Here is a 15,429-nt window from a genome sequence, read left to right on the forward strand (position 1 = left end):
TAGTGAGACGACCAGCTTGTATGTTCAGCAAAAACTTTATAGGAAAGATTTGGGCCAGGTCTTAAAAAATGTGAAAGGGGCATTTTAGAAAGAAATGTGTCATTCTTGTTTGAAGCGGAACTCAAAATCTGGTCCCAGAGCCTCGGGCCTCGAGGAGCTCTAAACCCCTGGCCAGCCAGCACGCCCTCGCCTCCCCGCTGCTCTCAGCCACACTGCATCCTCTTAGCCTGTCTTTTGCTAGGAGCTAAAGCGAGAGTTGGCAGCAGTTCACTTCCCACCACACGGAAAAGGTCTGTGGAGTGACGCTGGGCCAGCGTGGCTCATATGCGTCCCTTCTTATGTCAGAATGGCAGGGAAAACAGGCTGGAGAGTAGAACACGGTCCACAGGAAATCAGCCAGGAGCCAGGTACTTCGAGTAGGAATAAAGTCTTGTTAGGCATGATACTTTTTGATTTCTGTGAAATGATAATTTTTAATGGACACTTCTGATTCACTGTGGTGGGCCAAATTGAAGCTATTAGTGAATGTGTATTTGTGGTTTAAATAGAGGTGGTGGTGTTTTGTTCTACACTGAGGAGCAAATGTTTTGCAGAGATGTATTTTAGGAGCTTGTTAGGTGCTTGTCCCTTTTTTTAGTCTAAGGCACATACCTGTTTAGGAGACACAAGCGAGTGCAAACGAGCGAACACCCTTAGCTACCTGGTCAGGGGCCCTGCCTCCAGACACAGCTGTTCCTCGTCAGCTTTTCCGACAGCTGACTCTATACACATTGTCTTTATCAAGTGACTTCCCAATAACAATAAAGATTAATAGATTTTCATCTTATATTAATTGCTCATTAGAAATTGCTTGATAAAAAGATACAACCTAAAATTTTAATAGTCCTTTATTTATAATAGGGCTCCAGTGGTCCAGAATCTTTTACTGTCTACCACTACAATGGATTGAAGCAGTCAAATTATAATGAAAAGGTATGAGAATTCACATAGTAATCATCTTCAGCTGGGTTGATGAACTGTGCGGGCGTGAGTGTGTCTGAGCGCCCTGCAGTTGCTACTTCAGGAAGCTGTTCCGGAGTCTCCCTGCTGTGACACTCGTGGAAGAACTGGCTCTGTTCAATTTGACTACAATGAAACCTGCCTTCAAGCTGTACATGTATCTATGGAGCATTAATTTCACTGTGACGAAATAACTATGTTTACTCTATACACTACATTACTCGGACTGTGGAGTTATTTCCAAGTCCACAGTTAATCTACAGAAGGTGGTTACTTATCCATTAAGTGCAGACATAGATAACACTGACTTGGTTTGATTTTGTTTTTGTTTTATTTACCAAAATGGCTGAACTGAGTATTTACTTCTGAGGTCAGTATATGGCGGCTTTGCAGAGCGGCCTCAGCACAGGTAAGCAGCTTGTCCAGGGCCAGGAAAGGGCGGAGCTGGGACCAAGACCTGTGGAATGTAGGCCGGAGCCTGTGCTGTTAGCCACCTGGCTTTGTTCCTCTCCTTTCCAAGGCATGGCCAAAGGCACACAGATGCCTTGTGTCTGACTGGCCCAGCCTGGTTCAAGGCCAAAGTTTTGTCTGAGCACTTCGCTCCTTTGAATGAACTGCCAGGTTTTTTGTGTTCTTGTGGCAAGTCTATTGTCTTTACATTTATTCTGGAAAAAGCCACAGTCTCTTATTAGAAGGAGTTTTATGCTTTTCAGTTTGATCTCATGCTCTTTAACGATCTCTGAGGATGGCTACAGAAACTAGATCATAATGTAAATTAGAGACTTTAGTAAAACCAAACTAAAAGGCTAAATTTTACCTTTATTTTCATAACAAAATATAAATCAAAACATTTCATATTCCCAAAATTCTTTCCTGAGTTGATTGCTATCTGTAATAGAGTACGATCAGTAAGAGCCCCCAGGTGCTGATTCTTATTTTGTATTAATGAGTGCTCACCTAGTTGTTGAAGTTTGCATAGCTTCGTCATCACGAAATATTAATTCAGTGCCACAGTCCCTGCAAGGTAGTCAAATATTATCCATATTTTACAGATGAGGCCTCTGAGACAGGGAGATTAAGTGACTCACCCAGAGTCACACAGCAAGTCATTGACAGAGCAGGGATTGGAACTGAGTTCCTGATTCCCAATCCTGTCCTTGGTCTGCTTGGCCACGCTACCTGTATATAGTAAGTCTTCAAATCATGCTTGTGACATGCGTCTGACATACTAACACAAGATCAAAAATCAAGGCATATGGAATATTAACATGACATACTATGTAACAACCATGAAAGCAACACATGCATGTCATTTATACAAAAGTATAAGGTCCTGAAGTTATGCAGGGGCTAGAAAGAGGGCAGAATGCTCTGTCAAGTACTACTCCTCAACATACCAAGGTTTAAAAGAAAAAAAAATCCAGGAGAATGCTAGTCCAGGCTGCAGCCACCAGGCAAGGCCACAGACCCCGTGGAGAGCACAGACTGTATCACACTGCTCTGCAGAGGGCTTCCTGCTCTGATGTGGTGAGCAACTGGAGACCCAGGTCCTGTCCTGACTTACATTCCTTCTAGACAACTCTTTAGAAAGTAACACTTTTGTTCTGAGGTTGAAAACTGTGAGTTGTAATTTTAATATTAAAAATGTATTTCACCTTAATGCCTTTGGACTTCACTAAAAAGTAAAATTTATAAACCAAATTATGTGACCTAGTCATAAAGCATTCTTTTCCTATGGTAGTTGTGTTTTTAAGGGAACCCTTGTTGAAGGCTGATAAGCTTGTTTCTTTTGGCTCCTTGGTCACTTAGCTTATGGCTTTTATGTTAGAACAGAATTGCAATCATGTGTATCAGACACTGAGTGGGTAAAAATAACTTTACATACTCTGCACCAGGGCAGTCCACAGCCACCCCTTTTAATTACATGTTTGATATAACTTGAATCCTTAATAGTTAGACTTCTACTGATATGTCAAATAATTTCAAGTATTTTCTTTAAAAAAATAATAAGCAAAGTAATGTTTTCTGGGTGTCTTTCCAACAAATTAAATATGATTATTGCCATAGGTTACTTTGACCTGTCATCCCTCCATGACTCTTGTGTCTGTCCTCACAGCTTTTGTGATTTTTTTCCTTCCATGATTTTCATACAGTGTAAATAAAATATATTCAAGAACTGCATTTTAAAAACCACTCATACCAGAGACAGCAGATTCCATCACGTGCATGAATGTCATCCTCCAATCTGAAGTGCACAGAAGTACAAATCAGAGGGCATAGCTACGCTCTGCTGAGGAGCCCAGTCAGAGGAGATCTCATGTAGTGTGGACACCAGGGGAGACACACCCTGTTGTCCATCATCTGAAGAATGATTTGTCATCTAGCAGTGTATGCATATGATTCACCTATTTTTTTGACTTGATCTGGAATTCTCAGTTTTACCAGTTAACAATTAAAATTTGTGTCACTGTCTCATTTTTAATTTTATTTTGCAGATGCTATAGTTGGGTATAATTTCTACCAAAAGTTAGATGGAAAGCTCCACATGAGGAGCTCATAAAAACACATTTCCTGTGACGCTGTCTGCATCCACGTGAGAACTGACCACAAGCATTAACTGACCTCTGACTTTTCCTCTTGACAGGTAATGTATGTGGAAGGAACTGCAGTGGTTATGGGTTTTGAAGACCCCATGCTTCAGACAGATGACACTCCTATTAAACGCTGTCTGCAAACCAAATGGCCCTGCATTGAGTTACTGTGGACCACAGACCGCTCTCCTTCGCTCAACTGAGTTGCCTGAGTATTCGTAAGGAAGAATGTCAAACCAGGTGTTGAAAGGGGGATTCACAAGTGACTACATAAAGCTAAACACTGGTATTGTTGATTAACTGTAAATAACAATTAAAAACACATTTTCAGTGTTTAAAATACGTTTAAATTATTTGTTCTAAAGCTTTATGTTAAAGGTTATCCTATGTTAATCCTTTCTGTGAAATTTACTAACAAAAATTAAGCTTTAATTAAAGTTCACCACTTCTGCAGTCAGGGAATTGGTTGTTACCAGATTATAAACACAATAAATATTATAGCATTTTTATAAATGGGATCAGTCACAAAAACCTGCCTGGTATATCATTTCATTCATTTCATTTTACTGTATTATTTTTAGCAGCCTCCATACCAAAATGCAGAACTTAATTTTTGTTAATTTTGCTTTTCACCCAAAATACTAATAAATCACAAATTATTGGCCCTGGTTCTTTGGTAACTAATTTAACTATAGCATGTTTACCAAAAAATAAATAAATAATTAAAAAGGAGGATACTGTGTGGGAACTATTTGTTCACAGGTGCACAGGACATGTTTTTAACAACGATAGAAGAATCTGTTTGCTGGGTGGGCTTAACACTGTCACTTTCAATGTATTGCTAAATACACTTCTCCACCTTTGTTCCTGCAAGCCAGCTTTCTTGTATATTTATAAGAGTGGTAATGCATGAGAACCTCTACTGTTACATTAGCATATTGCATTATTTATTATGGCCCCAGTTAATACGGTAAATAAAGGCTTCTTTTAACTACACCCTTGCACTTTTGCATTAGTGGTTCATGATCACCAAGTGCTCGTAATGACTTCTGCCATCAACTCTGAAAACAAGATGCTCCCTGTGGAAGTCTCCCTGCTGCTGCGTGAAATGGTGCAGCATAATACTTTGTATGAATTTTACAAAGTGTCACTCAACACTTTAAATGAGCACTGAGGATGTAGCTCAGTAGGCACGGTGCCTGTCACACATGAAGCCCTGCATTCAGTCTTCAGCACAGCGTAAAATCGGGCATGGTATTGCACACCTTTAACTCAGCACTTCAGAGCCGGAAGTAAAGATCCAGAGTTCAGGGCGAGATCGAGGCCAGCCTCCGGATGCATGGACCCCTGTCTTCAGAAAGAAACCTACAAAGTTCAGAGAGAAAGCATGCCTACTGCTCCATCTGGAAGCTCTGCTGAGATGCCTCAAAGCCATGGCTAGAAGCATCTCTGCAGGTGTCGGTGTAGTGACAGGTATGACGGGCCCTTAGCTCAGTCGCACATCTGAATGTGTCTGCAGTAACTGCTTGTGTGGGCTCTACCTGTAAGTCACCAGAATCAAGGTATGTTGGAAGAGAAAACTAGTATAGAAAACTCCTCCCCAAAGAAAAAAGAAACCCCCCCCAAAAAAAATTGGAAATTAAACCACACACACACTTTTAAAGTAATCCAAAAGCCAAAGAGAATTACAATGAATATTATATGAAACATTTAATAAATGATACTGGAAGTAAGACAGAGCAAACGTTACTTTATAACTAATGTCATGCTTAGGAGGAACTATTAGTTTTCAATAAATATAGACAAAAGGAAAGTTTATAATTGGGAATCTAAAGGAAATATCAGGAAGTAAAGCAATAAAATAGGCTAAGATTGAATCTGGACCCTACGGCACACTTTACATGAAAGTTAACCTTATATGACCATAAGTCCACTTCTCCAAACTAAAGCTCTTAAAGTAATAGAAGAAGCCATAGGGATAAACCTTAGTGACCCTAGATTTGGTAAAAATGAAAAGGTATAATATTCATCATAATTTAAAATGTATCCAGATACTACCATCAAGACAGTGAAAGATGACCCATAGAATGAGGAATGTATCTGTAAATCACATCTGTAAATCATAACTCAATTTTTATAGCATACACAGGAACTGATAGCTTGGGTATTTTCAAATGGGCAGATGATTTGAAGAGATATTCTGTCAAAGATGATGTTCAAATGACCAGAAACGTGTAAGATCCCACCTAAAGTAGGTATTAAAGGGATATATATCAAAACTCATTAAGCAAGCTAAATCAGAAACCCAGACAATAGCAACACTTGACAAAGGTGCAAAGGCAGGAACCCTTACTGGGCTCCTGGGAAATCTAACGACAAAGCAACCTTAGAGAACGAACAGCTTTTGTCATTCCTTAAAAGTCTAACTGAGACAGCATATAACCCTGGAACCCCCTAGGTATACTATATGATATACATACAAAAGAAGCTTGTGTTCTACATATATACATATTTATATACAGCCGTGTATGTGTGTATATACAGTTTATCCACTCTTTGTATACAGATATATAGTTGTGTAAAACTACATACACATGAATATATACATATATGTAAACACTTTATCCAGTGCAAATAAAGAATCCCTGCCAGTCATAAAGAAAGGGGCAGCCAACTGAAAAGGTTATGCACAGACTTTACCCAGTCCTGAAGGGAACTCCTTTGAACCATGGTAGTCGAAGCCTTGAGAACAGTTAACTTCACCCATGCTGACTGTACTGGCTGTTGTTTTTTTTTTCAACTTGACACAAGCTAGAGTCATCAGAAAGGAAGGAGCCTCAGTTAAGAAAATGTCTCCATAAGGTCAGGCTGTAGACAAGCCTGCAGGTCATTTTCTCAGTGATTGATGCGGGAGGGCCCAGTCCACTGTGCCACCCCTGGGCTGGTGGTACTGAATCCTATAAAAAAGCAAGCTGAGCAGACCACAAGGAGCAAACCCTCCGTGTCTTCTACATCAACTCCTGCCTTTGGTTTTCGCCCTCACTGCTTTTGATGGTAAACTATTATATGGACCTATGAGTGAAATAACCCCTTCCCTCTCCAAGTTGCTTCTGGTCATGGTCTTTTATTCACAGCAATAGTAATCCTGAGTAAGACACTGTCCAAGACACAAGGACTCTATACAGTTCAGTCCAGTACAGACAGGACTTGTCTCGCCTCTAACTGCTTGCTCCCAGCACACCCATGAGCAATTCACTGACTATAAGCCTCCTTTATATGTAAACTGGTTGAAAATAACATCCCACCCAGTCCCAAGAATTGATGGAACTTGGTGGACAAACTAGGTAAGTACCAAAAGAAGCCTTCTGGTGCTCGTTAGAGGATGCCTGTGCCCTGCTTGCCTCCTTCTCATGAGAAGCATGGACCTTCGTATGTATACATTCAGCCACACCCCAGTCACCAGCTCAGAGTCCAGTAAGAAACCCATTACTTAGTGTTTCTTAACTATTTTATCCACATCAAAGTTCATAATGTAATGTTTTATTTGACTGTGACTTGCTGACACTTAGGTATGCGCTGGCCTGTATCTACATAAAATGTACAAATTATAAGGACCGTTTAATTGAAGATTTTAGATAGATAGATAGATAGATAGATAGATAGATAGGTAGGTAGATAGATAGATAGATAGATAGATAGATAGATAGATAGATAGATAGATAGATAGATAGATAGGTAGGTAGGTAGGTAGATAGATAGATAGATAGATAGATAGATAGATAGATAGATAGATAGATAGATAGATAGATGCAATTTGGGATGGTTCACCCTATCAGTGACTGTATCTAAGCAGGAAAAAGTTTCCATCAGAAATTTGTCTCAGTTTTTCACTACACCCAAATCAGAATAATACTTAAAATTCCCACTGAAGCATCTCACTCTGTCAAGGCAGTTTTACATATGCAGTAGGTGTTTTCCTTCCTACTAATGCCTGTCCTGTTTCCTTCCTTCCTGTCTTGTTTACACTAAACTGATTTTACAAATTAAAACTATTGACTAAGTCTAGACAGAGTTTGAGTGCCAAAGCCAATGTGAGCAATTTTCAGTTGTCTCGTGAAATTAAAGCATTTTGCCTAGAGATATATATACAGTTTTAATGAGGGAAATATACTGTATGAGAAACCACTGTGCTCTGGGGAAATAAAGTATATTTATACTGCTGCTTATATGGTCCCATTCACTGCCCACACTGTGTTGTCACGCGTGGCCGAGTCCCCAGATCCTGACCACATCTCTTGTGCAGTTACAGCTGAGAGACGGGCTCTGAATCTGCCGAGAGGGTGGAACCCTCAAGAAGGCCGCCTCTCATCAGCTACATATCCTGGGACTACTTGTTTTCTGATCTGCCGCCTCTCATCAGCTACATAGCCTAGGACTACTTGTTTTCTGATCTGCTGTATCCACCCATAAAACGAATTATTTTGGCTCAAAGTAAATACCCAGTTAACTATCACCTTGTATGGCAAACAATAACAATATTCTAGTCAAACCAAAAAAAAAAAAATCCTAAAAAAGTATTTCTCACTAAAACTGACATGGTGAGGGAGGGTGTCCTCTATAAAGGAAGCCATATGCATATGTATTATGAAGTAAGCAATAATGTAATATTGAAAACAGTCAAGTCTAGAAGTGGGCTCTGGCCTCACTGACTTAATCTCTGGTAAATTTGGAGCTTATCAGAAGCAAAAGCCAGATCCTTCTTGCATCTATAGTTCTGGTAGTTTATGGGACAGAAATGGAACACAGCAGTGGTGTGTTGAATTGAACACACATATACACACACACACACACATACACACACACACACCACAGCAGAGACTAATTCAAGCCTATCCTTGATCCTTGGCTAGAACAGCAAATGGTCCATGATATTCAGGGATAGGACAGGAGGGTACCACCCTTCCTACATTCAGGACCCTGTTACCTGTCTCCAAATATTCCAGCAAGCTCAGCTCTGCTTCACAGGCTATTGTCCCACCATTTCTTGCCTCTCCTGCTTGTATAAGAAAATCATAAGGGCTGGCTGTAGATATACCTAACTGGTGGTGCCCTTTCCTGGCGAGCACAGGCCCTGGAATCCACCGCTAGAATCAAGGTATCTGCATCTTTCTGACCTATAGTTGGTAGTAAACCACAAAGAACTCACAGTTTCCAACTGCAGCTAGCCTCTTTGCTTTCCTTCCGGCCACCATGGAATCTTTGTATCTGCTTTGCCAGACAGTCTCTCTCACGCCCTGCTATGGTTTGGATGTGGCTTTTTCTGGTTTTGTGCATTGAAAGCTTGTTTCTAAGCATGGTAATTGGGGGATGGAGAAAACCTTCAAATATGTGACCTAGCAGAAGGTGATGAACATCTTGGGTCTGTCACTCTTGAAAGAACTTAAGGTAGTGCTTATGGTATCTTGGTGACTTTTCTTTGGCATTATAATACAGCAGCCCTGGCTCTCTGCCTTGCTATCTGGTGCCCTTTGCCTGATGTCATACTGTCTGGATCAGGTACAAGCTATTAATAGTGTCATGCCTTCAGACTCCCAGAGCTGTGAATCATTTCATTCACATTTAAAAGTCTTTTCAGAAAGTTCCAGTTAACCCTGCTTGTGTAGCTGGTGGTGGATCCTGGCCGCTGTTTGGAAGTCCAGCTAAGGTACAATTATCAATTCTTCTCTATCAGTGCCTGAATTTCCCACACTGTACAGGGGCTGGTTTCTAGAAAGCAATGTTGTGGTGGGACAAGGCACAAAGGATACAGTTAGGTAGCCTTCACCTGTATGTCATGGTGGTGAGGACTCATTTAGCTTATGTTAGACATGTTGGCCAAGTTCTGAGTTCACACCTGAATTTGACCACCAAGAAACGCAGACCCCCGGGCCAGCCAAGGTTATAGCCACCTCAGAAAGCAACTGTACCAAGAACAAACTTGGCATCCCAAATCCCAGACATATCACTTTGTCTAAGGATGAGTTGACCCACTTCAACAGCCTGTGCACAATGATTGGTAGATGAAAATAGCAATTTCTTAATTTTTTATAGGAAATACACTAGATCAGAACTCAGTGCCATATATGGGCACACATCATCATGAAAGCTGGGGTGGACACAAAGCGAAACACAGGCTGCTCTATCAGCAAACAGAAAATGGAGACTTCCCAGAACATTTACCGCAAGCTGATAAGGCCTGATTCCACTCCCCATGTCACAGAATGCACCCCCCTCAGTCACTGGAATAGCCCACTACAGACAATGTTTATGAACCTAGCACATTACTAGATTGTCAAGACTACATGGCACCTTCTACCCTCTCTATATGTGTGATGTCTGTGGGTGTATACAAATCAAGGGCTTCCTTTATTGCTGTCCATTCTATTATTTTATTTTATTTTGTTTTTGAGATAGACTCACTAAACAGGAAGCTCACCAATTCATCTACATTGACTGGCCAGTGACCCCCAAGTATCTGCCTTTCTTTGCCTCCTAGAACTGGGATTAGAGACACACACTGCCCTGCCTGGCCGGAGAACTGGGGTCTGAACCTGGGTCCCTATGCTTGCAGAGCAAGCCCTTCTTCACTCAGTCATGTGCCCAGCCCCCTACATCTCTTAAAGATACTTCATTTGAACTGAGTGAGGTACACACCCACAATCCCAGCACTTAAGAGACTGAGCCAGGTTGACTGCAGAGAGTTCAGGATACCCCACCACTGGCCTGGGGGTAGGAGTCCTCACAAAGGTATGTGCAATTCTTTCAGAATTAAATACCACCAAGTTACCAAGGACATATTTCACACTAGTTTAAATTTATGGTTTCTGGATAAAATTCAAGGATACTGGTTCTAGCAGCAAAATATTTACATAATACATGTTAATTACTCAAATAACTAATCACATGCCCCTCTTTTTTTTTTTCACATGCCCCTCTTGATGCCTCCTAGAATGAGCTATAGAAAGTGAGGCTGGGTTTTTTGTTTGTTTGTTTGTTGCATGTCTCTAAATTGTAGAAGGAGTGTGCCCTACGTAGGGAAAAATGCAAACCAATGCCTGATAACATATATCATAATATTAAAAATATAGACCGATGAAAATTAATGAAGCCATGACTAGGGAAGGGGAGGAGAATGGCTAAAGCATAGGAAGGAAAGGTTCTAGGACTTGGCTGACTGTGGTGCTGGATATACACAAAGGAAATGAGATGTCCCAAAGCTTGACTTCAGAGGGCTGAAAACCATGGAGCTCAAGAAGGGAAACAATCTAGAATGAAATGGAAGGAACACTTTATTGGGAGGACATGCACAGTTCCAAAAATACCCAACCAATGGGAGCATGTCTTATTATATGGCAGGCTCTGCACTGAATTTTGAGGAGCCAGTTGACAATGAGACCTCAAGGATGTTATACTCCATTCAGTGCTTGAAGACAGAAGTGCAGTCATAGAAACAACAATATGCAATTATTATTGCAGAATAAAATTAAGACATTGGATACAGAATGCGTGGAACCAACAAGAGTGGTTGATCAACAACATATTACCTTGATGAGGGTAGGTATCAAAGAAGCCCCTGAGACCACAATATGAATGAGCTACCTTAGGGATCAGCAAGTAAGGAGGCTTGCTACCTACCAAGCATGAATACCTGAGTTCAAGCCCCAATCCTACTTAGTAGGGAGAGAGGATTGTCTCCCACAAGTCATCTACTCATCGTGTCAGGAGCATCACACACACACACACACACACACACATACGACTGAACATGTGCAAATAAATACATGAAAATTTACAAAGAGAATTAATAAGACTGATCTACGTTACATAGTATCTTGGGAGAAGGTATTGCAGATATTAAAAACACCCAGAAAGACCCTGAGGTTAAGAACAAGTTTAGTCTGTTTGAAAGTTGGAATGACATATATGGGGACAGGGATTCATTCGGGGATTGTAGGAGGATCAGGTTACAGCCATGGTGACAAGGCTGTGCTTGATTCTTATACAGATAGCATGCCATGGGAAGATGTTATACAAGCACTTGTTAGGGTGTGATAAAAAGCCACAATAGTTTCTCCATGGGATCTGAACCATAAAGGAGCAGAAAGTCAGTGAGAGAAAATCAGGGGGTTCTCTTGGGAAGCTGTGGGTGTGGAGTGGGTGCTAGCAGCAGAGGCATTGAGAACTGTCCATTTTGTGGGCATCCTTCAATGGAAGAGACTACCTCATCAACTTACAGATTCAAATAGTGATCTGAGGAAGACCATAATCATGAGGACTGGAACCTGGCAAGTCCAGAGAGGAAATTAACAGATACCGAGAGAAATGCAGACATATAAAGACCCAAGGAACAACTAGCCTTTCAAGATGGGAATCCTCCCCAATCAACGGAAAGGCTAAGATGGGACGTTGCAGTGCTTGGTTTGAATGAGAAATTCTTCTGTGGGCTCAGGTATTTGAACACTTGGTTCCCATAGTGACCCTGTTTATAGTAGTATGATCTTGTTGGAGGGGAAAACCTCACTTGGGACATGCTTGAGAGTTAATATCCCAACCCCACTTCTGGATCCCTCTCTCCTTTTCCTGTTTCTGATTGTTATCTCCAGACTTCCCACTCCAGCAGCCTCCTGTCATGCCCACTCCGCCATCATGGACTTTCCCTCTGTAACTTTAAGCTCACACAACTCCTTCCTGCTATAAATTGCCCGGATTGTTTGTTTTATCACAGCAACAGAAATGTAACTAATACAGACATCCTAATTTCGAGATTTTTTTTCCATGCTAAAATGGTAGTTGGAATACTCACGCACTCTGAAAAGCTGATCATGGAACAGAAATAGCAGGTTTCACAATGGAAAATATTCTTTAGCAACTAGCAAGATGAAACAGAGCCAGAGAGACTCTTCTGAGAGAACCAGTTGGCATGGGAGAGACTCGCGCTTGTATAAAGACAGACACCATGTGTTGGAGAGCCTCTAACAACAAACTTGGTGACTTTATCTAAGCTAAGGTCCAAGAGAGTGTCTAAAAACCAAGAGAGTATCCCAAGGACCTCTGGGATAAGGATGGGGAAAATTAACTTCTAGGAATTCCTGGAAAGCACTGAAAATTGAACCAATTAACAAGGGGAGAATATTCTTCAGCACTCACTACCTGCAGACCCAAGTTCACCCTCTGCCTCTGTGCTCTATACCCTTCACACATGGAGTTATTTATTTTTTAAATGAGGTTCCACCAAACACCATTGGAATGGATAAACTACAAACCCCCGACACCAGCAACTGCCACCAGGGGGTGGGGCACAGAAACCCATAGTTAATGCTTGTAGAACCTTACAACCATTTTGGAGGACAAAATAACTGTTGCTTTTCAAGCTAAATCTAGAATGACCATATGATTCAGCAATCACAGCTCTTAGCATTATTATATATCTTCAGAAAACCCACAGAGGATGGTTTTAAGCAGGTTCACACATGATTATCAAAACCTAGATACAATCATGATCCCTTCAAGAGACAAGTACATGAACTGATAGCAACCAATTAGTGGAATATTCTACTTTTTAAAAATCAATTAAGGGTGGTTTAGACTCTGGGAGCTTTGGGGCTGGGGATCTGGTAAGTTGATATTGTTGTTCTTCCTATGGGGTTGCAAACCCCTTCAGCTCCTTCAGTCTGTGTCCTAAACCACCAAAGAGTACACACGGATGGACCCCTGGCTCTAGCTGGATAGGTAGCAGAGGGTTGTCTTATCTGGCATCACTGGGAGGGGAGCCCCTTGGTCCTGTGGAGGCTCAATGACCCAGGGTAGGGGAATGCTAGGGAGCTGAAACAGGAGTGGGTGGGCGGGTGGGGGAGCACCCTCATAGAGGCAGGGGGAGGAGGGAAGGGGATAGGCGGTTTGTGGAGGGGAAACTAGGAAGGGGAATAACATTTGGAATGTAAATAAATAAAATAACCAATAAAAAATGAAAAAAAAAATCAATTAAGGAACTGGAGAAATGGCTCTGCAGTCAAGAGCTCTGGAATCATGAGGACCAGATCCCAGTGGCCATTTCACAAGCCAGGCATACCTGAAAAGGCCGGTAGCCTCAGTTCTTAGGGGCGGACACAGATGTGTTGCTAAGATTCGCAGGCCTCCAGCTGAGTAAGAGTGAATCCTCCCATACAGGGAGAGATCCAGGCTCACAGTAACAAACAGTCACAGAGCAGGACTTCCAGTGCCTTTTTCTCCATGTATGCATAGGTACATAATAACACCCCCACGCACACCCCACATACATACTCTACACACATAGGCACACATATATACATGCACACCAAAAAGAGACAAATAAAATGAAACCGCAATCAAGGCATGAAAGGTGGTGGAAACCTAAATGAATATCATCAAGAGAAAGAAGCCAGCCAATGTGATTCCCACCACATGACATTCTCAAAAAGACAAAACCTATGGAGACAGAGAAAAAAATCAGCGGTTGTTAGGGTTGGGAGACGGGAGCGCTGGATGAGTTTACAGGAGATCACCGAGACACGGTGAAGATTATTCTATAGGAGAGTACCTTGATACACAGGTATACATGCTCAAATGAAGTGTGCACTGCCACGAATGTGGGTCCAAATGTAACGTGTGGCCTCCGGGTGGTAAGCAGGCATCACACAGCCATAACGTATGTGCCATACTGTCCAGGAGTGTCTCGAGCTGGAGAGCCTGCTCTAATCTCACACTCCCCAGCAAACATCACTGTCTCAGAAACAAGCCAGTGGCCCCATCGTCACTGTCCCACCCCCATCTCCCCACTGTAGCTGTGGAAACCACCTTAGCCCCCGCTGAGTCCCTGGGGTTCATGCTTAATATAGAGGTTAATGATTCTATTCAAACATCCGTCGTGTCTCACTCGTAATCCTTACAAAGTTCTCTCCATCCATCTCGTTCAGGGTAGAAGAACTCCCTCACTTGGTCAAAATGACCCCGCATCATCACTCCTTGGCCCCTCTTGTCAGTTTTAGTCCTTGACTCTCACGGAAAGTAAAAAACAAAAACAAACAAGCAAACAAACAAAATATTGATTACTCACAATGGTTAAGCTATCACCTACAAAGTCCTTCACGGTATCCACACTGATTTACTGCTTAATGGCTGCCTCTCTGTTCTAGAAGCTAGGCCTCCTGAGACGGCATGTTACTGTGCGTCCTTCATACCTGTTATCTGTCACTGAAACATTTGAAATTTAGCCAATAGGTTACAAATGCGCTCAGAGAAGAAATCTCCTAACTGTGAAGGTGAGCGTGGAAAAGAAGCTGCTGCCAGTTCTCCTAGTCCCCTTTGGCACAAACCTTGATAACAAACAGCCCATGCCACCATCTTACTCACTGAGGAAGTCCCTGCCCCTTCTGATTCCTGTGCACTGTGTGACCAACCTGATGTGGACTCTGTATCATCGATGTAGATTCGACTTTTAAAGCTCACTTGCTTAATGCATTCTTCATGAACCAAATTCAGTTGCTAGCATGCATGGAGTTGATTATGAAGGCCAGCTAAGCCTGCATCTTGCTAGGGCTTTGTCTTTCAGTGGGCTATTTTGGGTGCCTTTGCTCGTTCACTGAGACCCAGCATCTGAAAGGAAAAACATAAACCCTGTGCCCTCCAGGACTCGATGGCAAAACCGTAGCCGTGTCTATCAAAGCTCAATGAACTCCGCAGATGACTATCACCAGTGTGCAGCCAAAGCAAACTGCAAACAGGCTTTTAGTAATGCATCACATTGCTACCACCAAGATGTCATCAGCAAAATGAGAGCCCA

The 15,429-nt window shown here is 41.9% G+C and overlaps 1 protein-coding gene across 6 annotated transcripts in view; it reads left to right on the plus strand.

Moving 5' to 3' along the window:
* The window catches only part of Mindy3 (MINDY lysine 48 deubiquitinase 3), an 82,221-nt gene extending 77,635 nt beyond the window's left edge, over positions 1-4,586 (plus strand). For all 6 annotated transcript variants that reach the window (XM_052156380.1, XM_052156381.1, XM_052156382.1 and 3 more), the window contains 2 exons: positions 901-972; positions 3,644-4,586. In XM_052156380.1, the coding sequence (XP_052012340.1) occupies positions 901-972; positions 3,644-3,793 (222 nt within the window). In that variant the 3' untranslated portion in view covers positions 3,794-4,586. The remainder of the gene's footprint in view (positions 1-900; positions 973-3,643) is intronic.
* Positions 4,587-15,429: the final 10,843 nt, after the last annotated feature.

Source organism: Apodemus sylvaticus, chromosome 14 (assembly GCF_947179515.1).
Source record: "Apodemus sylvaticus chromosome 14, mApoSyl1.1, whole genome shotgun sequence".
Lineage (NCBI taxonomy): Eukaryota > Metazoa > Chordata > Mammalia > Rodentia > Muridae > Apodemus > Apodemus sylvaticus.